Raw genomic sequence first — 27,973 nt, 5'->3', positions numbered from 1 at the left:
TTAGTGAGTCCCTTTCTATAACTAAAAGACAGTCTCTTACCAGTAGCCAGGTAGTGAATAAACAAGTGTGTTGTGACGATTCAGTTTGAAAAAAACTGAAAGCTATTACATGAAATAGAAGACAGTAATACACCAACATAGTAGGTTTGGAAAGGTCAACTTTTTTTAATAACTGCTCTTCTCTCCATGTTATGTCATGCAGTTACAAAGTAGATAGAAAAAAGCATGAGTTTCTGGGAGGGACTAGTTGTCTTTCTTAAAAAAAACATTCATTACATAAATAACATCTGGCACTTCAAGGGGACTCCACTGGACAAAAGCCTTGAACTTTAAGAACTGTGCTTGATACAATATTGTGTTGAGGTCCATTTTGTCATATTCGAGTATGTGCAAAACAAAACTTCTGAGATCTTCTGATGACCCAAAAAAAAAAAAGGCTACGTGTTAAGACAGTGGATTAAGTTTATAGCAGCATTTTAGCTCCTCTGTAGTTTGGCCAATGACTTCTGGGTTCAATTTCACTGTAGTTGTTCACTGAGGCAGCATCTAATTTTCAAAACGCCTCCGAAAGGAAAAGACAAAAAAGAATGCTGAAAACCTAGGTATGATTGCTTACCAAAATTCGGACTATCCCTTAAAAAAAAAGAAAACCTGTAGTCAGAATAATTACATAGAAGCTTGATTTTAAAAATGTAACTAGAGTTGCTTGATAGTTTCAGCTTATAAAAATATTAGTTTGTCGACTCTACATATACTTCGTGGTGATAGTTAAGCTAGCTTGAACAAGCAATAAAATGCAGTCCTATAACAGCAGCACAGTAAAGAAAAAACATTGCCTAAAGAGAACCAGGCCTGAAGCTTTACTACAAATAAAAATTAGACTCCTATCAAAGTTAATCCCTGCTAGAGGCCCATTCTTCCTCTGACAATGCAATAGCATTGATCATACAAGGCCTTATTGAAAGTGCCAAAGCCAAAATTACATCATTAAACAAAAGTGCATGAAGTAATAATGAGCTAAGTGCTCATCTAGTACAGTATCTGATCTGAAGTTTGAGAAGTGGCTCAGGTGGCAAGACCACTCGTTCACACACAAAATGTACCATTTTGCTTTGTAGGTGAAATACCCAGAATGGCCCTCACAAGTGCAGATGAACTGTTATCTTCAGATACATGCTTGTATACAAGTTCCTAATCCATGGGTTTTTATTGTAAAAAAAAAGACTAGTTTGGACTGAAACTAATTGAGAATAGAATCCACTATAATGTCAGAAGAAAAGAAATTTTTGTGGTTACATGTAAACTTGTGATAAACTTTTCCAAGAAGAGGGTACATTTACGGCAAGAGGGATGGGATACAACAAGGAGCAGTGACGGCCTACTTATGTAAAGGTCAGGCCAGCCTCATTGTAGACTTTGAAGACTTTCTCAATCGCATTGACATAGGCAGCTGTTCTCAGGTCCAGACCCAAGTTGTACTTCATGGCAGTCCGCATGATTTGCTGGAACAGAAAAACTTACATGAGATTGTTGCAAGTTTCTCCATAGGAACTATACTAGATTTTGCTTACAGGATGAAAGTAGGATTGGAAGAGCTCCTACATTGGTATTAGAGCTCAGATTCTTTAAGGATCATGTCTAGAATTTCTCAATTATCTGTCTGAGATCTAAAAGAGAACCAAATCTTCCCCAGATTTCTGTTGCTTTTTATCAGGTCTTGGATCCATGTGTACCTCAGATACAGGAAGCGACCAAGTTTCAAACAGTCTTTGCCCCACTAATTAAAAATACTGCATAAAGAGAGAAATCTAAAACTGCTGATGGCAAAGTACAGCACTCTTAAGTATTTGTCTCGGGTACAAGAAGACAACTAATGTGTTTCCAGTTACTATAGCTTCTTCCAGAAAATACTTCCTGATCTGTGTTAGTCTGTTTTCTATGCCTGGTGAAACTTGGCTATCCCTGCACAGAACGAATATTTCAGAATCAGTGACATCCATTACCATGAACTGTGTGTATGTTGCTAAGCCACATTAAGTTCTTCCTGTAAGTATGTTGATAAAAAGCAACATTTACCCGAGCAGAACGCTCCATTGTATAAGCCAACCCAGAGTGGACAATATCCTTCTCAGATGCACCCTGCAACAACACAGAATAAAATTAGGATTTAATCCAATGAATAGAAGGGTACTAGTCATGTATTTGAAACAGTGGATAGGAGTCCTGTAATTACTTGAAGCTTGCTCTCATTTTCTTCTAATAACTGGTGTAAGACAAACTGAATTGCCTATACTGTGTTACTTAAGTGCTAATTATAGTCAATTCAATCCTAAAACCTTAGATGTAAGTTACTGAAGTCTGGCTTCTAGACGCGTGATGCTAGCATTTCTAGTGATGTTGTAACTACTGCTTTCAGCCTTCAAAACGCAGTAAGTGTTAATAAAAAAGCTCTCAGAAGTCAATAACCTGTAGAAGTTATTCGCAATTATTCTGAAGACAGGTTTTAGGAAGGGTGTGGATCCCCAATTCATATATGCTGCATATTAGCCCTGTGCAACTCCAGAACCACTTGGTTCCCAATAAAATTTAAATACACTGAACAATAAATAATTGAAGATAGCCTGAACTGGGATGACTGAGCATCATCTTCCATGTTCCATCGTCCTGACTGTTGTCACTTACTAATAATGGGGGACTTGGATTCACAGAGTACATGCTTTCCTTCAAATACCAATTTGATCAAGATGAACATATTACTAGGTCACTTTCTCTGGCTTCTCTTGAAAGGATCACAGCAGTCACTTTAAGCCACTGAACCTATTTACTATGCTACTCATTCACTCTAATGTTTTTGAAAATGCTAGCACCCTACTACATCAGGCTAAGGGTCTAATTCTATCATCTGACAGCAGACCAAGTTTACATGTACTTCCCCTGATTTCTTCCTGAGAAAGGATGGTTTAGTGTTTTTGTTATTTATTGGATTTTTTTCCCTAGTTATTTGTCCAATCTCCTCCTGAACTTGTGTTTAAAAAACAAAACCAAACAAACAAAAAACACCCCCCAAAAAACAAACTTGGCCTGTACACTCTTAAGCAAGGTATTCCACAGCTTAACTGTCTGTTGTGCTAAGAATCGTCCCTTTTCTTCATCCTGAATCTCCCTCCACTGGTTTTGCTTAACAGCACCTTATTTTTGTTCGCTCTTCCTTCCAGTGATGGCTATTTTTATCCATCCATTTTCACACCTTTCATTTTTTAGATTAATCTCCATCCCCAGACTATTTCAAGCTAATAAGGCCTAGGTTAGTTTGTTGTTCCATGTATGAGAAGCTTTTGTATCTTTAATTATGTTTTTCTGACCTCTTTCCCCATTACAGTGTTTTAAGATAGAGACCAAACATGCATGCACGATTGAGAAGGCAGACACGCTCTGGATTTATATTGTGGCACCATTATAGTTAGTCTCATTCTATTCCTTTCAGAACAGTTCCTAACACTGGATTTCCTTTTTGATTGCTATGGATTTCTAAACTTATGTGTTGTCATTACCTCCAGATCTTCCTTCTGAATGCAAACACATACAAATGAGCTTACAACCTATTATTTTGCGTAAAAATTTTCTCACTGTATGTTGTTACCCAGTAGATAACACTAAATTTCACCTCGGTTTTTATTTTTTTTGCCCGTTAATCCAAGTCTTAGAGTAACATTCTACAATTTTTCACTCGGCTCTTGTGTGTATTACCCTGGAGTTACAGAAACAGCATATGAAGCTGTCTGCGGTATGAGATCTTATTGAAAGCTGTTTGGATATCCAGGCAACCTCTACCAACAAGATTTCTAAAACAAATTCCGGTAGTGTTTGAAGCAGAATTTCCCTCTACAAAAGCTTGATAATCTTTGATAGCCAGGGATCAAAGACATTATTGAATCTATGTATTTATCAGCTTAGGTAGCAGAGATAGCAAGTATGTCATAGCAAACAAAAGCATCAGGAAAAATCTCCTTACTGGCCTGCAAAAAAGAATCATCCTCAACTATCCCCAATTAAAAAAACAGAACAACCCTCACATCTCCATCTGACCGATGGAGATAGTGGAGTTCATTAGAGTAACAGACTGCTATGTGAACAGCAGCGTGCAATTCTCTGTTGATTAACTCCTTCTGAAGTCTGAGATGATAACACATGAAAAAACATCCAAATTTCTATTGTTACTGCACAAAATGAGGTTGTATTTATTACTTTTGTAATAGGAGATTGGTGTAAGCACTGCTCAGTAACAACTAAAAACCCTTGGTGTTATCAGTATTATTCTTACCTTAAATCTAAAACATAGCACCATGCCTCAGCACCTAGCTACAATGAAGAAAATTAACTGTATCCTAGCCAAAACCAGGACAGTATTTTAAATACCAATCTTGACACTACAAAGCAGTTACAAATACAAAATGGGTCTGTACTAAAACTGCAGCTTTTTAACAATATTGGAGATATATTGCAAGGGCTTAAGAAAATCAAAATAGTTTACTTCCTGTATTCCTTAGTTCAGATCACTTGCTTCCTTTAATTGTTTGGCCATCTAGCTAACTGTGCACTAATGCCTTGGGGCAAAAACCTCCATGATAGCTAGAAAGGTGGAATTTTGATTACTGTTATGTAGCTGTATCCTGGTATTGTAACTATAGAAACAAACAGGCACACCCACAGCATCTACTTACTGATATCCTATCCTGAAATTCTGCTGTAGGCACAACTGGTATAGTTCCACCATGTTTCCCAAATTTTCTCTCCAAGCTTTCCTGGACAGACACTAGAAAGGAATAAAGCAGAGGAAATGTAATGGACAAGAAAAGGACAACTTCTAACAAAATTAGCTGTCCCCAAGATTTCTAACATTCCATGGCATGAAATGCAGATTGTAGCGGCTAGGGTGAGAGAAGGGTCATCTTAATTTTGTTTCCTATGAAACAGGGAAGATGTTGATTCTAATTTTTATATAGAGGGGAATTCCTCCAGTATTAGTAGTAAAATTCTTATAGGACTATTTCATGTGGCAAATGACTGGGTTTTATTTAACTCACCTCACTAAATTCATAAGGCTGACAAAAGCAATCTGTATCAACATTCATAACTTGACAAATAGCCTTAGACAAAATATTTCTTGACATTAAAGCAATCAGTCATCCCCTATCACTGAAAAAAAGCATAGTTTTAGCATTTTTTTCCTTAGGACATCAGAAATGCTTCGATATTTTTAATCGATCGTTATTTCATCTTAACTATTGAAATATAATTAATAAGGTCTCATAAACCAATGGAGTATTTCAGAAATGAATCTTAAAGGTAAGAAAGGGATTTCAACTAGAATTACCAGAACCCTCAACCACTTCAGAAACACCTTGATAGGTGTCACTTACAAGAAAAGGCTGTATTTAAAAATACTCAGATGTCAAGTTACTCAAACTTTGAATATTCTTCAAATACCACGTATACAGCTGAAAAACATTTGTTAAGTAATAAATAATTGACTTAAGTTCATAAAGTGAGTTCAGTATTTTCACAAAACTGAGGAAAGCCATCACTTCATGAATTGCAAGATAACTGAAGTAAGCATTTGTCCTCATTCGAGTTGCAATTCGGTTACCCTATCAAATCTTTTCTTCTCTTCAGTATGCAGCAGTAATAGACTTACAGGAAACTAAGGTGAATTTAAAATAAGCTCTATACACATTTCTCCCACATTTGGTGTTTACTAGTTCAGTCTATCAATTAGACAGGGAGTAAAAGCAGAAGGGAGCACTTACTGAGCAAGTGGTAGTTTGAATCCCTTTCATATTTAAAAGTCAGGCGACCATAGCTGACATGGTTCAAGTTTTTCAGCCACTCAAAATAGGACACCGTTACACCACCTGCATTCAGGTAAAGATCCTGCAAAGAAATAGTACGTGTCTTGCAGTGTTACCATGTGATAGACAACTCTATTGTATTACGGAAAGGAGAGCAGGAGTATTATGTACAAATTTAAACCACAATACAGAAGACAATCTAGATAGTATTCCTACATGATAATATTTATCTTCTTCTGGCGTCTAGGGATTACTTCTACTGATTTGACTTGACTGGCTTGACTATTTTATTTTAGCACAAGTTTCAATAAAGAAAATTAGGGCATTCTTGGGCTATGTCAATGAGTTAGAAGATTAGCCACTCTTTCTAGCTCTTCTCTCTTGATCAGGACATCCTTTCTCTGGGAAAAGGATATCATTACACATTTAGATCTTACTCTTCCAAATAATCTCTATGTGCAAACACTTACTCTATACAATCTGCAATAAACAATTCTGTCAGAGCACTACTTGTAGACCCCAAGGTTTACAAACTGTTCAGTATATTTACTCTGCCTTCCTTCTTAGTTTAGTAAACTATTTAGTTGATCAAGTATCGGTTAATAGTTCAACAGGCAAAACTACAGATTTAAGAAGTAACTGTGAATTTCTTCTCTTCTGAATATGTAGCCTTTGTGTACTAGCTGTATCTTTGGGCATTTACAGTTGCAGTGAGATCTCTGAGTAATTACTACCAATCTTGAGCAACACTAACACCCATGTCCAATATATCAGTTGTTAAACACTACTCTGAGAGACTGAATAAAAATTTTCAATAAATAATGTCTTGCTGTAGTTTACAGAAATATTACCCTGTAATGAAAATCAAAGGTCATAACAGAATCTTACAGGAATAACCATGATATTCCTCTCCAAGAAGATTTTGTCAGCTTCAGGAGTCGTAGGCCCATTGGCACCTTCAGCAATAATCTGAAAAAAAAAAAAGAAATAAAGAAATGTTTCTGTTCATACTAATCATTGAATACCAGTATTTAAACTGGCCTTTTCTACTACTTATTTGTATTTGAGCTCTGCAACTTACTTTTGCTTTGACCTTGTGAGCATTGGCCTTAGTCAACTGCTTTTCGCTGGCAGCAGGGATGAGAATGTCACAGTCTGTTTCCAGAATACTGCCCTCAAGTGTCTGTGCTTTAGGGAAGCCCATGATTGTCCCATGTTGCTGTTGGAAGGAAACAAACCGGAGTGATTTTAGTGTGTACTCATTTTACTCCCATTCCTTCTTCCAACTTTTCAAGCGAGAAAAAGAGAGAGAAGGGAGAAGCATCAGTACAGAAACATCCAACAGAAGCAGAAAGAGTGCACTTTTAAGTGTCCACGTGCCTGATTCTCAGACAGCAATCTTTCAGAAACCTCCCTCCCCTGTTTTCTTGAGACATGCCTCCTAGTTTAGTCACAAGAAAGGCAAAATAATCATGAACTCCAGTTCTGAAACCAAAATAATTAACCCACATGCATGCGATCCCTTGCCATTTCTTTGAGAGTCAGGTCAAAGGGTAAAAAATATACAACATTATAAACCAAACAGACAGCTAAAGCCATAAAATCAGTTAGTGTCAACCACCTACGTTCATATTGGGGATGAGGAGAAAGCCAGAAGAATCACCGTTCCTGCACCGTTTTTTAAAGTACTAACTGCAGCATGATTTAAATATTACATACAAAACCTGTCTATAGTCATGCTGTGTGCTTGCAGAGCTGGCAAAAAATTAAGCCATTTCTGCTAACCACTAGCTAGATTTCTTACCAATTTGTAATCTTCTAGTTCCTTTGGGTCAATCCCATCAGGATTCCAGATAGAACCATTAAATTCTCCAACAGCAACGCATTTTGCTCCAAACCGATGCAAGTATCTCATAGAATGCAAGCCCACGTTACCAAATCCCTGAATGTGAAAAGAGAAAGGGAAAAGTAGTTAACCTTTCAGCTAAAATGATGATTGTTGCTAGGGCTTATATAGCTTTAAATAGCTCTCTGTTGGTATGTCCTAGCATTAGATGATGTGTATGGGAAAGATGGAAAACATCTACATGTGTTACCGGCCTGAACAGTATTGTAGAAATTATATGTCATAGTTTTGCTACACAGCAAACACAGTTTTGTTAAGTTCTTTATACTGGAAAGAAAAATGTCAACATTACTATGAAAATAAAAAAGGATGTTTATCAACACAGGAATATTACCAATATGTATTCTATAACTGCTATGGTCTTAGAGGGATTCATGGATTTTTTTATAACAACTCTTGAGTTTTGACTAACATGCAGGCCAACAAACATAAAACAATGTAAGTTTTCACATTAAAACATATGAACTAGCAGAAAGGTATGTAATTTCTAATAAATTTCTGAAGCTGTCCAATTCAAATCTAAGTTTAGATAACCTTGCATTTCATCAGCATTTCCTACATCCCTCCCAGTAAAAAACAAACAAACAAAAACCCACTGGGTCTAAGCCATTATTCAACGTTCTGGAAGCAAAGGCCAAAGACCAGAAGGTCACACAATCCATGTAAAAATTTGTAGAAAGATTACATGCTGGAAAAAAAGCTGAATATGAAATTCCAGTAAAACATACTTCAATTATGTTTATGTTTTTTATATACATATATACTAGAAGAAAACTTTGATGCAGTTCATCATGCACTACGTCTGTTTGCAATGTTCTGTCCTCATTTTCCCAGATTAATTTTCAGTTATTTTTTTGGCCACGGTTTCAGTCTGAGTTATGTTTAAGTGCCTGTTGGTTAGCCCTCTGCCAAGCGTGAGCATGCCTAAGTGCAGGGAGAGAGCGTCCTGCTGCGTCAGTGCAGGGCAGAGATGTTTGTCTGAGTCCACTGGTTAACTAGAGGACAACTTGGAGGTTACAATTACTGTATTTCTAAGAACCAGTGCGTTGGTACTAACGACAACTCAAAGCAATCCCTTAAATCCTCAATTTAACTTTCTTGTCAAAGCTGATGAATAGAATGAGTTATTTCTTTTAAATTTTAAGAATTACGTGTGTTACTGAATACCAAATCCTTTCAAAATTCAACTACATAAATTAGAGACTTGGGAAGTTTTATGAACACCAACACCAAGAGGTACATTCAACCCTACAATTTTATGGTAAGGTATTGGTTTCTGCTTTTCCAACTACTTATTTCATAGTGGAACAAAAACTTCCTTCTCTTCCTAATTTTTTAATTCAAAAAGGGTGCAAAAACTTTTGTGTAGGCAGAATCAGTGTCATACCTCACTGCAAAGTGTGCAAAGCCTTAGTTTAAGGAACCCCCGTAATCTATTTCACTTTGCTCTTTGCAGTCTATAAAGACAGGAGATTTGGCTTTGTACACATAGAGTACAACTGAAAGTTCAGTTTTTATAAAACAGTCCAAAATAAAGGGCACCTGTGTTGCTTGAAAAGCATTTCTAAACTTAAGGAGTAAAGGTTAACTTGGAAGTCATAAAACCCTAACAGAGTTTATTGCTACAACCCTTTTTCAAAGTAGCTCTGCTGGAACTTTCTTTACCACTGTTTCCCTGCAGTTAAAGGAAAAAATAGTTACCTGAACAGCAAATGTTTTATCCCCAAATCCCGGAGTCATTCCTAATATACTCATATACGATGCCTCATTGATGAAATTTTCAATTCCATGGAAGAGACCACGACCAGTTGCAGATATACGTCCATGGATCCCACCCTGGCTGATGGGTTTGCCAGTTACACATGCATGTGCATTAATATCCTGTAAAACAGGGAAGGACTTGTGAGTTATGGGAGTAATCAAGGAACAGCTGGAACAGGAAATTTTGTATGCTTCAGGAACAGGACAACAGGTATTGTGGGAGCTGGTACATGATATAGTTCACATACATTTAGTTTGTAGTCAATTTCCTTCCTGAGCTTGTATGGCCAGCGTCTCAGAAGTACTCTTGCAGATGTCAGAAAAGTTACATAATGCAACACTGGGTATGTTCTGCAACTTTTGTGTTGCATTAAAGTGTTTGTTAACTTGAATCTGCAGTTAATTACGGTGACATCTTTAGTGCACAGTTAGCACAGAGCAGACCTTTGGTAAATCAAAGAGCTCTGAGGGATGTGTTTCTCAATACTTGCTCCTATTACAGCCATATACTTTCCATCGTTACTCTTGACATTTCAGTCTTTCAAAGGGGCTCAGACATATCCTTTGGCTGGTCACGGCTAAAGCTGTTTCATCATCTGTAAACATTGTTTAGTGTTCCTTAATAACGAAATCATTTTTTTAGAAGCTACAACACAGGCCTAATACCTCCCTGTTGTCAGAATACATGGATATTTGATCCCAGAGGAAAATCTACAATGTAAAGGTCACACAGGAGAAGTTAGATAATCATTTACTGCTTTTACTTCAGAAAAGCAGCGTATGCATTGACTGCTTTTATTCAGAAACGCAGTATGTACAGTCAAGACTACTGCTTTATACATGCTAGACAGCTACCCAAGAAAAAATAGACCATGTAAAATCAGACTAACTTTTCAATTGAAATTAGTAATTTGAAAAAACTTCTCCCAGACTAGACACTGCTCGGGCCTCGCTCTTCTGTCACCACCGGTTCCCATGTTCCCACACCCTCGGAGCACAGTCAGACAGTGCCTTGGCACCCGATGCAAGTGAAAGAATAGGGATGAAAGGGAATCCACTGAAATGAGTCTGCCAGCAGCCGGATGGGTTTCTGTTCCACCAGCAGTGTAGTCACTGGGAGGCTCCCTCCTCTCCATTACTTGTGCCAAATATGTTTGCATGCCAGTGGTCTGAGTGCAAGATGCTTGGTGAGAGGAAGGAAAGGAACAGACAAAAATAAGTGGAGGCGGAATGGTAGGAGACAGCTAGAGCCATAATGGAAAGTAGAAATACTTGTTTGAAAACAAGAGTGAGGTACATGTAATCTTTAACTGCCCCTCTTGAAAAGCAGTAAGAGAAATGATGGACTTGACACGCAATTCCTAATTCCCAAAACATAGCTGCATTTCTCTGACTAAGCTGTATGTATGCTCCCTCTGGTGGCATATCCAAAACAAGACTCGTGGTGGTGGTTTGCTGGGAACAACTTGGGTGCGGTGTTCCGAGTATTACGACGTTTTCATTCTGTTCTTAGGACTGAAAACACATTTTTAGCCTTTGTGCATTCACGGAGGAGAAAGTATTCTTTATAAATCATAGAATCACATGATAAAGACTAGAAGAAATATACCTTTCTATCATATACAATAACGTATTTATTAAAGTCCCTTCAAATGTTGTATCAAACTGACTACTAAGACAGGAAGTACAGAAAAGGGGTGAGGATGAATTTAATCAAAAACTTTAGCCATATTCCATTCAGCAATCCAGTAACTCAGGATGGATTTTCTGGAACAGTTAACATGGTAGTTATTAAAGACTTGCATGGTTTGACAAGAAAACAGAGCATGAGCTGAGGGCAGGTCCCAATCTTCTTAAAGTCACATAACGCAAACCACGTTTGATGTTGGAGTCCTGAAAACTTTGCTTTTAAGTCAATTTAAAAAAAAGCAAATCTCAGGACAAAAGACAGACCATGGTTTTTAATAAGAAGCTGGTAAAATGGCTTATGGCTATCATTAAAGACTTCTGCATTAGTCTTTGAACTTAGCTGGTGAAGTTCAGCCACTCCGAACTTCTGCTTGTTTCTTAACCCTTTTCCATGCTGCGGTAATGCTCTGCTCGTTTCTCCAGCTTCGAGCCTTTGTATGTTAGGTTTCAAGCAGACTTTCCCTATCTGTTTCTCTCTTATTTGACTTTTCCTTTCCACTTCAAGTTCCCTAAACACATCTGTGTGCAACCACACTGATTCATCAGGTCTGTAGATTTTTCAGATAGCTCCCTCTCACCCAAGAGTTATGCTTCCACCCAAGCAAACGTAGTCCCTTGCATAGCTTCCACCTTTTCTCTCAGTTATGGTTAGCTTCTGTTTTATTCAATAGTCCTTCTTTTCCTCTCAGCTTGCTTTCCCCTCCTTCCCCCATAATCACCTTTATATGTTGTGTAGTTCCTTAGTCACCTTCACTTTTGTGCTTTGTGTCTCAGCCAGATGCTTACCTGAAATATACTCCTCTACCAACTATTTTTGACAGATTATTCCACTTTTTTGCATCCATGCAGAGGTCTCACCTTCCTTCTCTACACCTGCTCGTTTTCCACAACAGCTTACAAGTCCCACTATGGCTGCTGTTCTCTCTTTCACGCAGTCAAGAGAATTAAGTAACCTTGATTTAATTTTTCCTTATTATTTCAATTCTAATTCACTTTTCTGAAAGATATTATCTAAATCCTCTCAATTGGTTTTGTTCAAGAATAAGAACACTGCCATGCAGGGAGAAGCTAGGAATAAAAGAAGTTGTAGCATAATTCAGATGTGATTTTATCTTCAGTAGTTGCTTTCTTCAGTGATGTGTACATGTGTAGGACTACATAAGCTGAGATGAGAAAGTATAAGAAATTCAGCCATTTAAACATTTTCCTGGATGAACATTTAGTTTTCGACCCCATTTAAAATGAATACACAACTGTATATGAACTGACTATTAAGAAATACAGCAAAAATTTAACCATGATGTGTGTTGCAAGCCTTCCATGTCACTTTTAATACAGCAACGCTATTGAATCACAGTGAAATATGCATTTTAGTGCGAAGAGTTAAATATTAAAACTTAGAGTGCCTTGAGGCAGTAGTTTTCTCAGATGCTGGAATGTTAAGTTATGACTGGGGAGCAAGTTGCTGCTTTGCACCTTTACGTCTTTCTGAAGTTATATTTTTGGCTTTTTATCAGGCTTACAGTTTTAAATAAGATTTACATATGTGAATAACAAAAGGCAGGTAAATGTCTCAGACTCATTTCCCTGACAGCTCTGTGTACATGCTATTTAACTTGACTAATCAGCAAGCTAACAGCCTATTCCTCAGTCATTCACCACCACCACCACCACCCCCCCCCCCCGCAACATACTTTAGATTGTATTTCAGACCTAGAATAAAGCATGCCATCCCCTCCTCCTCTTGTTGAAGGCAACTGACAGCACAAGACTAATATTCTGCCAAGAGACTGCTCTCTCAGGAGAGGCAGACTCGTCTCGTACAGGCATGCCACAGAGAAATAGGTGTCTGAGGGCTCTAATGCCTTGTTACTAGGAGTATACACCCTGCTGTACTTCTGAGAAACTTTCGGAAGTAACTGCACAATGTGAAAAGAAAGCATCTTTACAATTCAAAAGGACCTGGGTTAGGCAAACATGCAATAGCTTAGCATATTTACACCCTAATATGAAACTATGGTAAGATTCTTAGGAAAGTATGACCTGCTGAAGTAGCAGAAAATGTCTGAAAGGCAAGCTAGAAGGATTAGATAGCATGAGAGTAGTGTTAGGAAGTTGTCCAAAATACATTTTTCTTCTGTTCAATCTGTCAGAAGTATATAATGTAAGTATTTGCTTGGTCAACAGTCATGGTTTTGGTACAGTCAATGCAGGTACAAATAACCTACTAAGCAATATAAGGACAAAGGTCAAATAATGGGCTATAATTAAAAATTCATTTTCGCAGACTTAAAAACATTTTTTTTTTTTACTGTTATACCAGTAAGTGAGAACTTACATGGTCTCTTGAGTGCACAAAATCAGCATTTATTCAATGAAACTTGTAAATTCAATAGTCTGAAAGTGAGAGATGTCAGTACTTTATACCAACTATTATTAAAGCATCATTTAGCAAACACAAAACTGTAATTATAGTACTAACAGGGCAAAATGGTAGAAATAGAAAAAAATCTTAGTCTGAGACTTTTAAAAAAGGTATAATCCTTTTGCTGAATGGTTGCAATCAGTATGGGACCAGGCAAACTTAATTTAAGCCAAATATAAAAAAGATTAGCCTTCAAGTTGTTTTTTCTTTGATTGTACCCTAAAAAACTCATATCAATTAAGTTGTTACAGTTGTTGAGAATGTATTTAGTTCCACATAATCAAATACAATTATATGATTAAGCAGCGTAATAATAAATTTCTAGATAAAAGGACTTTGGCAAAGATTGAAAAAGCTTTTCTACTTCAAAACCTCTGCTCAAAACTTACATAGTGTCCTATTGTACTGGCATAGGTGTCAGCAATCCAGGACATCTCCCTTTCCCCTGTGCTCATATCAGGAGCAGGCACATCAACTCCAGGACCTGTTGGCAACAGCAAAAATAGGTTTTAGGGATCCAGCATGAATAGTTATCTTCAAACACGATTCCCTTGGGAACGAAGCAGGGCTTGGCAGAGGGGAACTGTTTTCTTGTTTAATCCTCAGTTCATTATTCAAGGAATTGCTTCTTCTGGGTTCAATTCAGTTTTAGATGTTACATCACACATTTGTATAACATTATCAAAACCTCCAACTTTTCACACAAGGCATTCAGTAAACTGAAAGTCAGTTTTTCAATAAGTGAGAGTAAGATAATGCATCAAAACCATACGTTTACTTTTTCAATGATCACTGTTGTAGCAAAAAGGGCAATATCTAGGTATGATTTCTATATACCATGCCATATATTTTTTATTAGAATTTCCTTATTGTTTCTGGTTAATTTTTTTGTTTGAAAATTTAAGATAGGCTCTCTCTAACCATTGTACTGTAGCACATACTTGATTTAACCCCTCCTTTCAAGAAAGAGTTTCATCTTTCTTCACAAACTAAGCCTTTGAAATAACTTTCACACATCTGTTGCAATAAAAGCAAATTCTGTTTTTCTACGTAACTGAATAGAGCATTTATCCAGCCTATTTGAGATCTGAGGACCTTGATCAGCATGATCTTAAATCCAATTCTGACTCTACAAATTTGTTTTCTAAGTATTTGGAAAAGGCTTGTGAAAAGGACATAGCACCAACCACAGGTTCTGTTACGACAGGCACCTATAGTTCTTGCCTATGCTTCCCTTGCAGCCTGTGGTTGCCATGGGTGAAGCCACCGACCTTCTCTGGGGTGGATCTTCCTTCCTCTGTTTCCTCAGATATCTGCCAAAAGCCTCAACTGAGACTACAGGAAACAGTTACAGTGAACGGCTTGATATTAAGAGAATAAAATTGCAACAGACTTGGTCACAACTTTATAATCTGTCTCTAAGAAAAACGTGATTCATTTTGGATCCAACGAGCTCAGCTCTTGTGGCTTTTCACAGCACAACAGCCCACAGAAAAAGGTTAAGATATAGCTCCCTTTACCATGTACTAAGTAGCAATGACTCAGTTTGCAGCTTTTTGCTGAAACTATTACACCCAAATTATTTACGGCTCTCAAATGCAATTATTTTAAGGATAGTATTTAGTTGATGCTGCCAATGTACAATAAATCAGACTTAAATTGGAGCACTAAAATTTATGTATGTAAGCAACATACCAATGAAACCCTTTTTTGCCAGCTCCATGGTAAACCTTCTTGTGATTTTTTCCAATTCATTGTCCTATAAAGAAAATGCAATAAATATTACAATAAATCATTAGTGTTTATGAATACTTGCTAAAACTTACACCCAAGTAGAAAAAGACGCCCTTTTCTTTTAGAAGGAAGGATGATTCATATGTTTATGTAGCTGATGTGCCATTTCCTAACAGCCCCTTGGTATATAGACAGCACAAGGAAATGTTCAACTTTCTTTCTGTACATTCTGATCCATGACAAGTCAGGAGTGCAGTGCAGTAAGAACCACCTGTGCAGACATTTCCAGTACACAAATCTGATATCCTATGTGAGAGATTTATACCCAGTGACAGCAATAGCCAGCCTCTGGGTTACGTAATCAACACAGTTGAATTACTTTGCACAAATCCTTACAGAGTTTTGAGTTCAGAATATCTGGTACATATTCTAGTATTCCTTTCTGTACAAGTTATTTTAATTGGGAAAGGAAGGCAAGCCTGCAAAAAACTTTTTGTAAGCCAAGTTAGTTATTATTTATACTGGAACACTGCATTAGAAGGTTTAATGGAGCATAAAACTATGTCAAAAATAAACTAAAACATTAACTTTCCTCTTGGAACAATTAAATTTAAGCCTTTAGTAACAATGTCAACTTAAAAATATTCAGGATCTGAATTATTTGTAGTATTCTGACTTCCAAGAAAAAAACAACTAAATCAAAGGATTCCACCTTTGAAACACCTTTTAAAAATTCATTTTGTACCTATTGCATGCACAAGCTAAATTCAACCTCTGCAGAGGCAGAAGTGGCAGGAAGTTTCAATAGGTCAGTAACACCTTTAGAAGAGCTTTTTAAACTGGCTGGCTTCAGTACTACAGTTAACAGGATTTTTGTCTATGATTAAGCTTACTGTGTAGTTCTTGGGATTGATCTTGACACCAGCCTTTGCCCCACCAAATGGCACATCTACAAGAAGGAAAATAATTTTACTTTTTCAACAATACAGGCAGAACACATCAATAGTATGTGTGAGTAAATAGCTTTTATCTTTGATTGTTGTACTGAATTTGCTTTTTTTTTTTTTGCCACATGTAGCATTTAGGTCTTCACAAGTATAAGCTATAACTCAATCTAGGTACTTCTACTAAAATGGTAAATCTTTCAGGGGCAGCTTGAAAATGGCCTTTGAAATGCAAAAGTTTATGATTTAAACTTGCTACACTTGAAGCTTTTGTACTTAGCACCTGTAGAAGCAACAAGTTCTATAGCATATATTTTACTGTTTTATCTCAACAAATTGTTTTACAAGTCCTAAGTGAAGTGTCTCTATACTCAAGATTTTGTTTTCCATCAGCTGATGTGTAGATTCTGTCTAACCTGTCCTACAGTTTAGCAGCCTGTACCTCATCATGTCTGTAAAGGAAATTTATCCCTCCTCTCTCTCCCCACCTCCAGCCTGAATCCTTTACAGCCTCTGTTCCCCTAAAATTAGCCCCCAATTAATGAAAGTTTGTCATACATTTGAGTTAAGGGAGCAGTACTTTTACAGGGGAATAACTAGCAGAGTTTGGACTTTCCAAATGAAAATGCAACTTTATCCAGGTTCAAGTGTCTACAGTAACAGAAGAGGGAATATATGTGATTGTTTTGGTTGCTATGCTCTTGTTTCCCAACTTGCTACGTATTTGAATCAGAGATCAGTGTCTAACACTTAATTTAATCCTTCAGATGCTTTTCTGTATAATACGTCAGTACTGATAGCAATTAAAGATCATATCCTTGCTTGAAAAATCATCACTTACCAACAACGGCACATTTATATGTCATTAGAGATGCTAAGGCTTTCACTTCATCCACACTGACATCCAAACTATAACGAATACCTGCAAAAGACACAAGAGGAAAAAAGGAATTCACCGAACAACTTCACAGGCATTTATATATTGGGAAGGTTAATTCTAGACACCAGGACGCAGTTCATGAACTTTCTTGCTTTAGGACTTCGAGAACAGTCACCCATTTTTCTACTTAATTCTTTAGCAAGAATTCATGACTCAAGCAATTCTGTGTGAAGTAGTTTAAAAGCAGCAACTAACCTTGGAGCAAAAGTGAATGCTCCTTCAGAGGAAGACAAGCCGAGCTGATAGGTAACTCAGAGCAGTTTTTGGGAGGCTTATAATGCTCATCAGCAACCTGTAAGATCTTTAGCTTTGAACTTCATTCATTGTTTAGACAAGATGAACTGTGTTCCTGAATGTAACTTACCTGTGCATGTTAAAATCAAGATCTCCTTACTAGAGTAATGCAAGCTGCTGTTAAGTTATGAGCCTTGCAACACATTGGCTGCGGTCCAGCAAAACTATATGCTGCTTCAGGGCTCTGACTGCTAGGCACTGCCACGTAACAGAGAGCTGTAAGCCGCTCCTTTAATTCAAATTTGCTTTAAACATTTTGATGGAATAACTCTACCCCAGCAAGCTCATGTGTGAGCAGGCCACCCGCCCTATACCATGCAGAAGCCAGCCCACACCTTCATCTGCTCTTAGTCACCAGCAGAACTGCTACGTGTGCTGGCAAATGGTCCAGCTGCAAATTGAAATCGTTGTGGTCTGATAGCAGATAGGTTGCAAAATGGGTGATCACTGCCTTCAAGGCAGTTCAGCACTCAGCAGACAATGATTACACAGGGGTAGAGATCTGTCACCTGCCTGACTCTTACACATTTTCTAAAACTGGGTTGTAGCTGCCCAATAAATCGACTGAATTCAAAGCTAAAATTCATGTATGCTGGAGGTAGCTGCAAAACAGAAAATATTTGTAGCCAAACTGACAGCGCACATGAGCCTAAACAAGAAATTTAAAATCAATGTAATGCCCAAAGTGATGGGGCAACAGCAAAAAAAAAAAAAAACAACCCTACAGCTGTACGGTAGCTTCTATCCAAGCTTCTCCTACATCACTAACCATAAAACAGAGCCCTGATGGATTTATTATTTCCCCCTCTACTTCCCAAATCCTTGGCCGTAGGTTGTGCCAAGTGGCACAGTGGATTGTAGCAGGCACAGAGTGTCCTTTAGATGCTAGGACAAGGCACCGCGAATTTCCTATTATGTAAAGAGAAGACCATATTCAGGCCCTCAGGACTGAAAAAAGGCCAGCATACATTACCCAAACTAAAGCACTGTGCCACTCTGAAAGCCAGTCCTGAATGCTCTGGAAACCATCCCAGTTTCAGAGGAACTGAGTGCTGCTCAAATAAAGCTGAGGGCCCAGCTCTGCTGTCTTATGTGTTTTCAATCAGCAAAAGAAAGGACCATGCCTCCATGGAACAGAATTTAAATTGTGTGTGTCCATGGGGGAAGGGTGGCCTCCAAAGGCGAATTCACTGGTTTCTGACTTAGGTAGCTGTAAAGGTGTTAACATTTGGGCTTTCAAGAAACTTCTCACAGGAAGTAACGTGTGAAATCTACGTGATACCTATTAAAGCCCAACCCAACACTAAGTTACAACATATGCTTTAACAGGTCTTACTGATCTTTCAGAGAAGCAGTTAGCTTTTTGTCGAGCCTTGAGCAAGAGCAAACACCACTGGTGGCACTGACCGTCCTGCCTGGGGCCTGCAGTCCCTCTTGGCCCATCAGGTGCGCTCAGAACAGGGCTCCTCTGAAGGCCTTGCTCAAGCCAGCCAGCTCCAAAGCCCCAGTCTATGCTGAGCAGAAATGAACTCTGCCCCTCCAGCCTCATCTGAACTAGGTCACTGTGTATTGATTCAACCCATATATTTATTCAGACTTCAGCAAGTTGTGTACACAAAGTGGTTTTGCCAGAGCTATGACAGAACTACTCCTGCAGGCACACAAAATGTTGTTTATGGATATACGGAAAGCACTGGGGGGGTGAAATAGTTTAGGATAGTTATTCTGTACAATTTCAACAGGGAAACAAAATACAAAAGGACAGACCAGTCCCTTTGCACCTCATATGGAAGACAGGGCATGAAAAGGTGAACAAGCAGCAGTTTAACAAGACACGTGCAAAACAGCTACATCTCCATCACTTAGTGTTATAGTCACAGGTTGCTATAAACTTTCTTGTAATAAATATTAAACTTTCAAACCAAATGAACTAGGCAAAAAGACCCAACACTAACAAAAGTATTGAAATGCTTTCAGCTGAGACACATCCTTGTCACCCACACATGCACACCAGAATAGGGACAGCTTTTAGACTTGAGGCTGAAATTATCCTTTTCTGGGCAACTTTACATTTTTGAGCAACTTAGCTTCTTTCATAGTCTTTTAACCAGTTTTAATTGAAATGGCTTGTTGGGTGGCTTATCATAAGTAGGTGACTAGCCAATTCGGAGCCGTGTTTACTTTGCTAGGCACTTTACTCCAGTTTATCCACTAAAACATTTATTACAATGTCAGATGCAGTTCAGGGTGTGGATTTCAGGTTCCCTGAGAGGTGACAGGCAGTTCCTGCCTTCTGTGGCACGGATGGATAGCATTTAAGATGTGCTAACAGTTCGTTCCTTTTCACTGCTCAGCCAGTCACTGTTTTCCAGGAACTGTAATCCTTCCACAGGAGGCCCACCTCTGACAGGGAAGTTATTTGTGCTGCGCTGCTAGGACTGATGAGAACCAGGCATCTGAGAATGCTGTACATTCCAGCTGCGAGAGGATGCACACAGTTAAAAGACTTAATTTCTGTTCTATTTGGACATGAGTGAAATTTAGTTTGACAGCTTCCTAATTTGGCAGGAGGATAGTATTGCCATGCATTAATATGGCTCTTTTGGCAGTGTTACTATGCATTCAGTAACCCACTTCTAAAAATGGACCACAGATAAAGTACTGCTTTATTCGTTGTTTTGTTTGATTCTTAATACATAAGCAATTAAAGCCACCACTGCACAGCAGTATAGTTTTTTAAACCCTGGCAAGTTCCACATAGTTAAGTCTCTGGAAACTTGTGACTTTTACAGCTAGCTAGCTAGACAAAGTAGTTTGAAGAAAGCCTCAAGTTACAGTGTGACTCACTGCCATGGAAAATACTTTTCACTGAAAAATACAGATTCTTGTTCTGCTTGAGAATTCTTTTTCCTTGCCACACCCCACGAAGTTAAACAGCATGCGAAGCCTGAGTTTGTTTTTCTAAGCAGAAGACAGTCTAGCTGAAGAATTATTTTCATCTTAATGTTGTTTCATTACTGGTCAGTATATAGTTCGGGCTTTGCTACCACACTGCACTGTCGTGGCTTTTAAAGCTTCCATTTTATGACCTCCATTTTGGAGCTAAACTTCACCCAATTAACTCCTGCACTGAGCCCAATGCTTGTTTTGCTCAGAGTAAAATTTGCTTATGATTTAAGCTTAGATTCTTAACTGTTGTGAACTAGTTTTCCCTTTTGCAAAAAGAGGTAGCAAAGCACTTGAGGCACAGTATTTTTGAAATACATGTCAAAGCAGCAATTATCAGCGTGACTGTATTTTGGGTTCTGTGATCACAGCAGTGAGTTACCATGTTAATCAGCTGGTTTCTATTAAGGATTGTACTAACAGGCACGTAACTGGGCTTTGGATTTAAAACCAAAAACTGGCTAGCTTTTATGTTGTGCAGATTCCAGTATGTTTGTCATGCTTCCTTAGAAAAGCAGCGTACAGAACCACTGACTTTTGGAGGATGATTACTGACTGCCTCCATGTAGTACCGCACACTTAGAGTAAGTTAGTGTCCTTATGGCCCGATCTTGTAGTGCAGTGATGACAAACGGCGCCTACCTACGCTAAGAAGGAGCCCAAGCCAGGCCCCAAAACTAAACCGTTACCACAGCAACAGCGGAGGCAAAACACAGTGAGCCACAGCTCCTCACGTCTCGCGGGCCTCAGAGAGAAACTTCCCCACACCACCCAGCAAACTCCAGGCAGACCTCTAACAAAGCCAAATGAGTAATTTGGTGCTGGAAAATAAGAACATCGTACAATAATCGGCAACACGAATTACTCATTCCTAAATTTAATTCACTGACTGCCAAGGGAGGAGATAAAAGTATTTGTTTCTTCACATACAGCATTAGTCAGCTACGACCTGGGACACAAAAGAGGCTCCCCTAGGGACAGATCCCGCTGTACTGACAACCAGAAGTCTCCATGCAGTGACCAAGTGACTGCTGAGGTACCGAGCCAGACAGAATGCTTCGCCCTACCGCTTCTGCACCTTCAGTAAGCTGCTCTGTTACTTGAAATGTATCTGTAAACATACGTGTATGCTTATTTCAGTCCATGCAGAGAACACTATTAAAACAGCTTGTGGGGCATTAGTAAGATCTTGCACTTTTAAATGTGAACATGGCAAGTTTTGTGTATGTACTGGCCCCGCCAGGAAGGCACATAGTACCTGAACTTACAATATGGCTAGGAAGTAGGGTCTCACCTACAGAACTACCTCAACCCTACCTAAAGGACGAGGTTGTTCATTCAGTTGCGCTCAGAACAATGTAGTACTAAAGACTGATACAAAGAGATACGGCAACATTGCTTCCACGCAGATATTAATACTACGTGCATGGGTGTGCGCAGAGGGCAGAAATAACAGTTTGGCCATGGCTAGTTCAAATGCCATTGGAGCCACAAAACAATAAGCCACCACAGTGCAGACATTAAAAAGGCAAACTCTATGCTGTGCCTAAGAGTTTATTCCCTAACAAGATAGAGCTGATGCAATGCATGCAAATCAGATGCAAAAACACCTGCTCAGATGACCCAGAGAACACGAGGGAGACAACCACGCAAGAGGTTCCCCTCCTCGACCCCCAGCACGTGTTTATTCAGAAAGCCCAATGCTGAGAGGTATGATCTCTCTATAAATAGACAAGGAGCCAACAGTAGCAAGGGAAAACAACTATTTAAGATCAAGGACAAAGCTGGCTACTGCACAAACAGTATGAGCTGATTACATGAGAAAGCTGAGACTGAAACGGTTCATAGCCAGAAGAGAAAGGCATACCCTCCTGCAGGAGTATCAGAGGCAAAAACCCAAACTGATACGACTCATTGAGAATTGCAGCTAGTTTATAAAAAGATAGCAATAGCATAAGCCACCCATTTCTTATCCTTTTTTTTTTCTCCATTTTATTTATATATCCAGTATTAATTTTAAGGTTTGGTAAGTTGCAATATGAAAACAGAAACATGTGAAAATAAGACACTCATGTAAGCTTCAGCTATATTGGTGAAAGTGTTATCACAGGCTAATTACCGTTTTTGTTTTTGTTTTTTTCTGTTCAGCTCTCAAATTCCTTCAAAGTTAGATCAGCTTCCATGGTTTATTTCAGGTTGTTGATGGTCTAGGTTACCCTTCTGTCGTTTCTATGGCCCCTAAGATAAATTTCCAAATCTTACCCTCTAAGACCCCTGGGTCAAAGACATGACCCTCAGAACTTTCATGCATGACTTAAAAAAACACAACAAGCCATCATAACAACCCCAGATAAACACAGCCTTGCGGAAGTGAAGGTACCTTACGTTTTCACCCCTCAACAAAAGTTAAGGGATGAAAACCCCGCTTCCAAAGGGGAATAAGTTATGTCACAGTAGCCAAGCCAACACAAGGGGCTGTGCTGCTCTGTTGCAAACAAGGTTAGCATCATGTATGCATGCTGTTTTAAACAAGGTCATGTGCACAACTGCAGCTATTTGGTGACTGGACACTGTGATTAGCATCAGCCATAGATCTCTGCAACTGGAAAACTGTGGCAAGGGTAAGATGAATAAATGTCACCTTGTGCAGTAGGAAGCTCATTAACATGTACTTAGGTCAAGGGAGAAGGAGAAGTTCTGATAGACAGAAGAAAAACGGCCAAAACCAGAAGACTGGAAAGTTTTGTAATACTGAAAAAAGCTCCTTCCACTAACCAGCTGAAAAGCACAAAGAAAATTGGATCCATTCACCTCCAAGTCAACCGAGGAAATTAAATGTTATCTGTATTTTAATACTGATAGTAAACATGATTTTTGAAGTAACTTATGACAAAGTTTTTCAAAATCCCTATAAAAATTAAATTCAGACTAAATCTGCTCTGGAGCTAAAGATGATTTTTGAGGTCTTTCTGAACTAAGGAAGCAGTTGAGGCTCTGTTAGGGCAATCTAGGTGAACATAAACAACAGGTTAGCCTGTTTGCCAATTCTGATTGATTTTGTTTCATTGATAACAGACCTACTGGGCAGTCAGTTAACATGAGAAGGCTTTAAAAAGTTTTAAAACCATTTAATAGCTTTATCCCTGCAGTAAGTGCTGCCTAGCAAACATGGAATCACTTCCATACTACTGAGCAGGTAGGAACTCAATGAGCTTATTCGTATTTGCACAATGGTTATTTTCACTAATCTAGTCTCTCACATGGACCTATGAATGGAAACAGTTGTCAGCAGCTGCATGAGAAAGCAGCTTAACCAGTTTTATACCTTTCACAGAACCCAATAAAATTATTTACAAAGACTCATTATTTTAAATAGGAACTGCATGGGTACTTTTCAACAGAGTCATCTGTATTCAGCCATCTCATTTCCTGTACCCTGTTTGGTTTGTTTTAGTTCTTCAGGCAGCTGTCACTGCAATGAACAAGAGCAGCTGTGGTTTCCTGTTAGTGCTGGCCACTAGCACGCAAGTCACCACAGAAGCAAGGGAAAGAATAATCTGACCCGCAGCATTACTTCAGCTACCACTGAGCGTCAGCCCAGTCTCAAATACTCAGCTTGGATCACAAGCAACTGGAGTTCCTCCATGCAAGAGAACTGCTCATGTCCAACTTCTCAAAGGGATGAGGAGGCATCTAATTAGTTTCCTGTCCAGCAAACAGCTAAATTGCAGAAAACAGTCTTTAAAACCTGGATTTGTGTGCTGCAAGACCTACTACTTAAATGGGTGTATTCATGACCATCTTGTAAAGATACCTACAGCGCAGAAGAGAAGCACACCAAAAGAAAAAGAATCACCATCTTCTTGAGTTGCAAAAGTTTGCAGGGCCTGCTACTCCAGGCTTCTCTTCTCCGCAGTCTTGAAAACAGAATTAAGGATTCTTTTCTCTAAAAATGAAACAGGTAAGTGCCACAAGATGCAGAAAGAAATGTTATTTCCATGTTCCCTCAATGGTGTGAAAGAGACACTGAGGTTATAAACTAAAAACAAAGCATGTTTCAGTATGTAGTGCTCGGTTTTCCTGAAAAGCACTTCTCTGGACCCATTGAAGAGTCACATGCACTACTGTGTAGCAACAACTGTGTCTGACACAATCAAGCTGACTTGTGTTTCTATACCCACTTGGTGGGAGAGGAGGGTGGGATAAGAAAGCCATGAAATAATCTCCTATTTATGTTAGCTGTGTGTCAGATTGTTAGATCTGGGGCATTAAGAGCATCATACCTGTACAGAAATAAGTCAACTTTCCCATCGAAGTACAGAAGGTTTGCTATGCAAAAATTTATGATTGATCTTGAATTTGCCTTCATCCAGCCCAGCCCGTGTGGTCTGCCATTCCATGTCTGTATCAGGCCATCGTCTTCCACTCATAACCCTTATTTTCAAAGCAAACCTCTTCTGACGCTTGCTCTGCTGACTTGAGTTCTGTCTACTTGCAGGCAACAGAAATGACAGCAGAAAGGAAGGTACAGAAGGACCAGTAGTCAAGGAATGAATGGCTCAATTTCTACCGGCAGGTATCATTTGCATGCACTTGTGTGTTTTAAACTTGCTTTAGAAAGATCAACCGTGGCACTTTACAGATTGGGGCTGGACTACTAGGCAGGGATTGAGGTTTCCCTCTAGGGGAGAATGAGCAGGCAAAAAAAATGAGGATGACATCGGTAACAGCAGGAAACAGACTAACTGCTATGATGCTAAGCTGACACTTAGTAGAAAAAGTAAGGCCCTGCATAAAGTGCAGAATTATTAAATTATTTATGTAGTCTGTTACCTCAAGTAGTTGAGCTGTCTCCAGGTTTAGAGCATTTCAATCAAAAATTTATTCAATTTACAGTACAAATTCTTGGTTAATTCATGGTTAAATCTGTAAATTATCTCACACAAAAAGGTATGAAGATGTAACATACAATCACTTATGAAGTATTTTGGTATGGACGTGTATCAAGAAATAAGCAATTAAAGTAGGACAATCTTCAAAAGACTAAACGCAACCCATCACTTTTCTGCATGGATCTTGAAGTGCTCTTTCATCTTCTAAGCTGCATACAGAAGAATGTATTTCGCATTCTTCAACCAGCACCTCTTATTCTTTAGCTTATTAATAAAAATCTTACTGTGTACATTTTCTGTAAATGCACCTCTAGCCAAATTCGATCACAATTGATACAACATGTAAAGCTCAAGGAACACACAGGAGATTAAAGTTTAAAGTACAACACTCCTTAAAAGAGCGACAGAGATGACAAAGCATACCTACTTGCTAGCAATTACCTAGCAGTAACTGAAGGCTCTTAGTACATGTCCATAAAAACATTTGGTATGGGGAATCTTATTTTATCAAACTTTGTTTTTCAGGCAGTACAAAGCCGAAGTTCACAAGTCTGCATCTGAAGAGATGTAGGAGCAGTGTTCCTCCTACTACTCTGAAAGCCTTCCAGATGCCAACTCACCCCCTTCTTTTAAAAGGTGACCTTATGTCCCTTGCTGTTTCTTGCTGGTGTGAATTACTTGCATCATACTCTGCACTCCGCAGCGTGTAGGACACTTCAGCAAGTTTTTCCATTTCATACTATGATAAGAGTTTGAGCTGCATTTCCCTGGGCTTTGGATTTTTTTTCCCTGTGGAATCTATTAAGATTATAGTTTAAAAATCACTTTTAAACAAAAGCTTAAGTTTTTGGTGCATTCCAGAAGGATGTAGAGATATCTTTACCACCCTTTCTCTCTGCCGTTCAAGAAGAAATATTCCAGTTCCCCCCACCTTTTTTACAGCAGGTCTCAAGCAGTCTACGCATGTATCTTGCATCCCATTTAAATTTACTACAAAGCCAGACCTGTCATCTGATAGGGAGCAGATTCCTAGAGAGCATTAGAAGGTGAAATCCATTTACGATCACTGCACTGAGTAGAGTGGAAAGGAAATATCATTTGCAATTCCTTCCCTAAACCCATGGAGGGGAGTGGCACAGGAAGAAAAGAACAAACTGCTGAGACCGGGTGTTTTCTTCAGCTGTCATTTCCAACTGCCTTGACATTTTCTGTGCAAGACTATGACATCTCAAGAGCCACGTTATTTACTTTTTACATTCTTATTCCAGATCCCAAGTACGGATGCCTATAGAACCAAGGAGCAAATCCCAGAGTGCATTAGGTTGAGGAAACTGTCTTGGACCAGTCTAGCAGGCAGGGCCCTAACCCTTCTGAAAGTGCTGCAGTGCTTGCTGCCGTGTCAGAGAAATTGGGCATAAGAAATGCTACTTAATCAAGAATGTCTACCGAGAATTTAGAAGCGTAAGGATCGGAAGAGAAGGTATCCGATCACCCAGCTGCTTCTTTTGTTTGTGTGCAGAGCATTTTGTAACTGCTGGCTGTGAGAATAAGCATTCTCCCAGCTCTGAGCAATGCTAACAGGACCCACTGGAAGCTATCGGGTGTTAACCAGTATCGCGTTACTTCATTTGCCACCGAGCCGTGCGTTGTTATGCCACCGAGCGACACGGGCAGTGTGGAGAAGGGCTTGTTTGCGAGCAGCAGCACGGGGAAGCTGCACGTCAGCAGTGACAGGGCGGCAGGGCGCCGAGCAGCGGTGTTTTACAGCAGGCTGCGGCAGGGGCTGAGCCAACAGCGGCTGCACGGAGATCCTGCAGGCCCTGCTGCCAGCGGGCGCGGGGCCGGTGCCCCGTCCCCGTTACCCCGGAGGCTCAGGCGGCCTCTTTGGGGCGAGGGTCGGGCTCACCGTGCATCCACCTCGGGGAAGCGAGGAATTCGGGAAGGCAGGGTTTTGGGGAAGCCCTGCCAAGGGGCCGTCCCGCCCGCCCCCCCACACCCCCGGGCCGCGTCTCACCTCCCTTGCAGGGGGTGCGGTGCTGGCTGTGCTGCGCCCGGTAGCCCTCGATCACCTCCCACTCGCCGTTGTCGCGCTTGATGGGGAAGGAGACGCTGAGCACGTGGTTGCAGGGCTTGATGATGCGCAGGATGCCGCGGACGCGGTGCCGCCGCTCCTCCATGCTCTCGCGGGTGCGCAGCCCCTCCACCAGCTTGTCCTCCACGATGCTGGCGCCGCGGTCGAAGAAGCCCTCCACCATCTTGAAGAAGTTGGGGTCGTCCTCCTGCCGCGGGGACGCCGCCTCGCAGTAGCGCCGCCGCGGGCACCGGCCGCGGCCCCACGCCGCCACCACCACGGCCCCGGCGGGCTCGGAGCCGGCGGTGGCGGCGAGGCGCGAGGCCAGCTGCTCGCCCAGGCAGCGGTACATGGCGGCGGCGGCTGGCAGACGCGCGCGGTGCTGGGCTGCCCCGGGAGGCGGGGGGCGCCGCCGCCGCCGCCGCCTTTAAACGGCCGCGGGGAGGGAGGAGGGAGGGGAGGGGGCGCGGGGGGGGCCGGGGCGCGCCCGGCCCCGCACTGCGCCTGCGCGCCCCGCCCCGC

The 27,973-nt window shown here is 40.0% G+C and overlaps 1 protein-coding gene and 1 long non-coding RNA gene across 2 annotated transcripts in view; one reads left to right on the top strand and one right to left on the bottom strand.

Annotated features, from left to right (window-relative positions):
• The window catches only part of LOC308197443, a 34,343-nt gene extending 7,792 nt beyond the window's left edge, over positions 1 to 26,551 (top strand). The window contains exon 2 of the long non-coding RNA XR_013952937.1: positions 23,943 to 26,551. This is a non-coding gene — a long non-coding RNA (uncharacterized lncRNA). The remainder of the gene's footprint in view (positions 1 to 23,942) is intronic.
• Positions 142 to 27,899, bottom strand: GLUD1 (glutamate dehydrogenase 1). Its single transcript, XM_080597889.1, has 13 exons — positions 27,395 to 27,899; positions 17,150 to 17,230; positions 16,258 to 16,313; positions 15,326 to 15,389; positions 14,020 to 14,114; positions 9,457 to 9,636; positions 7,654 to 7,791; positions 6,931 to 7,068; positions 6,738 to 6,818; positions 5,808 to 5,931; positions 4,722 to 4,813; positions 2,077 to 2,139; positions 142 to 1,502 (listed from the first exon to the last, which is right to left on the bottom strand). Exons 1-13 carry the CDS (start codon positions 27,801 to 27,803, stop codon positions 1,383 to 1,385), a joined length of 1,641 nt encoding a protein of 546 aa, XP_080454015.1. The 5' UTR covers positions 27,804 to 27,899; the 3' UTR covers positions 142 to 1,382.
• Between the last annotated feature and the right edge of the window lie 74 nt (positions 27,900 to 27,973).

Source organism: Anser brachyrhynchus (assembly GCF_964034855.1).
Source record: "Anser brachyrhynchus genome assembly, chromosome: 6".
Lineage (NCBI taxonomy): Eukaryota > Metazoa > Chordata > Aves > Anseriformes > Anatidae > Anser > Anser brachyrhynchus.
Note: the sequence above shows the minus strand (reverse complement) of the source record. Positions and strands in the feature narration are given on the sequence as shown.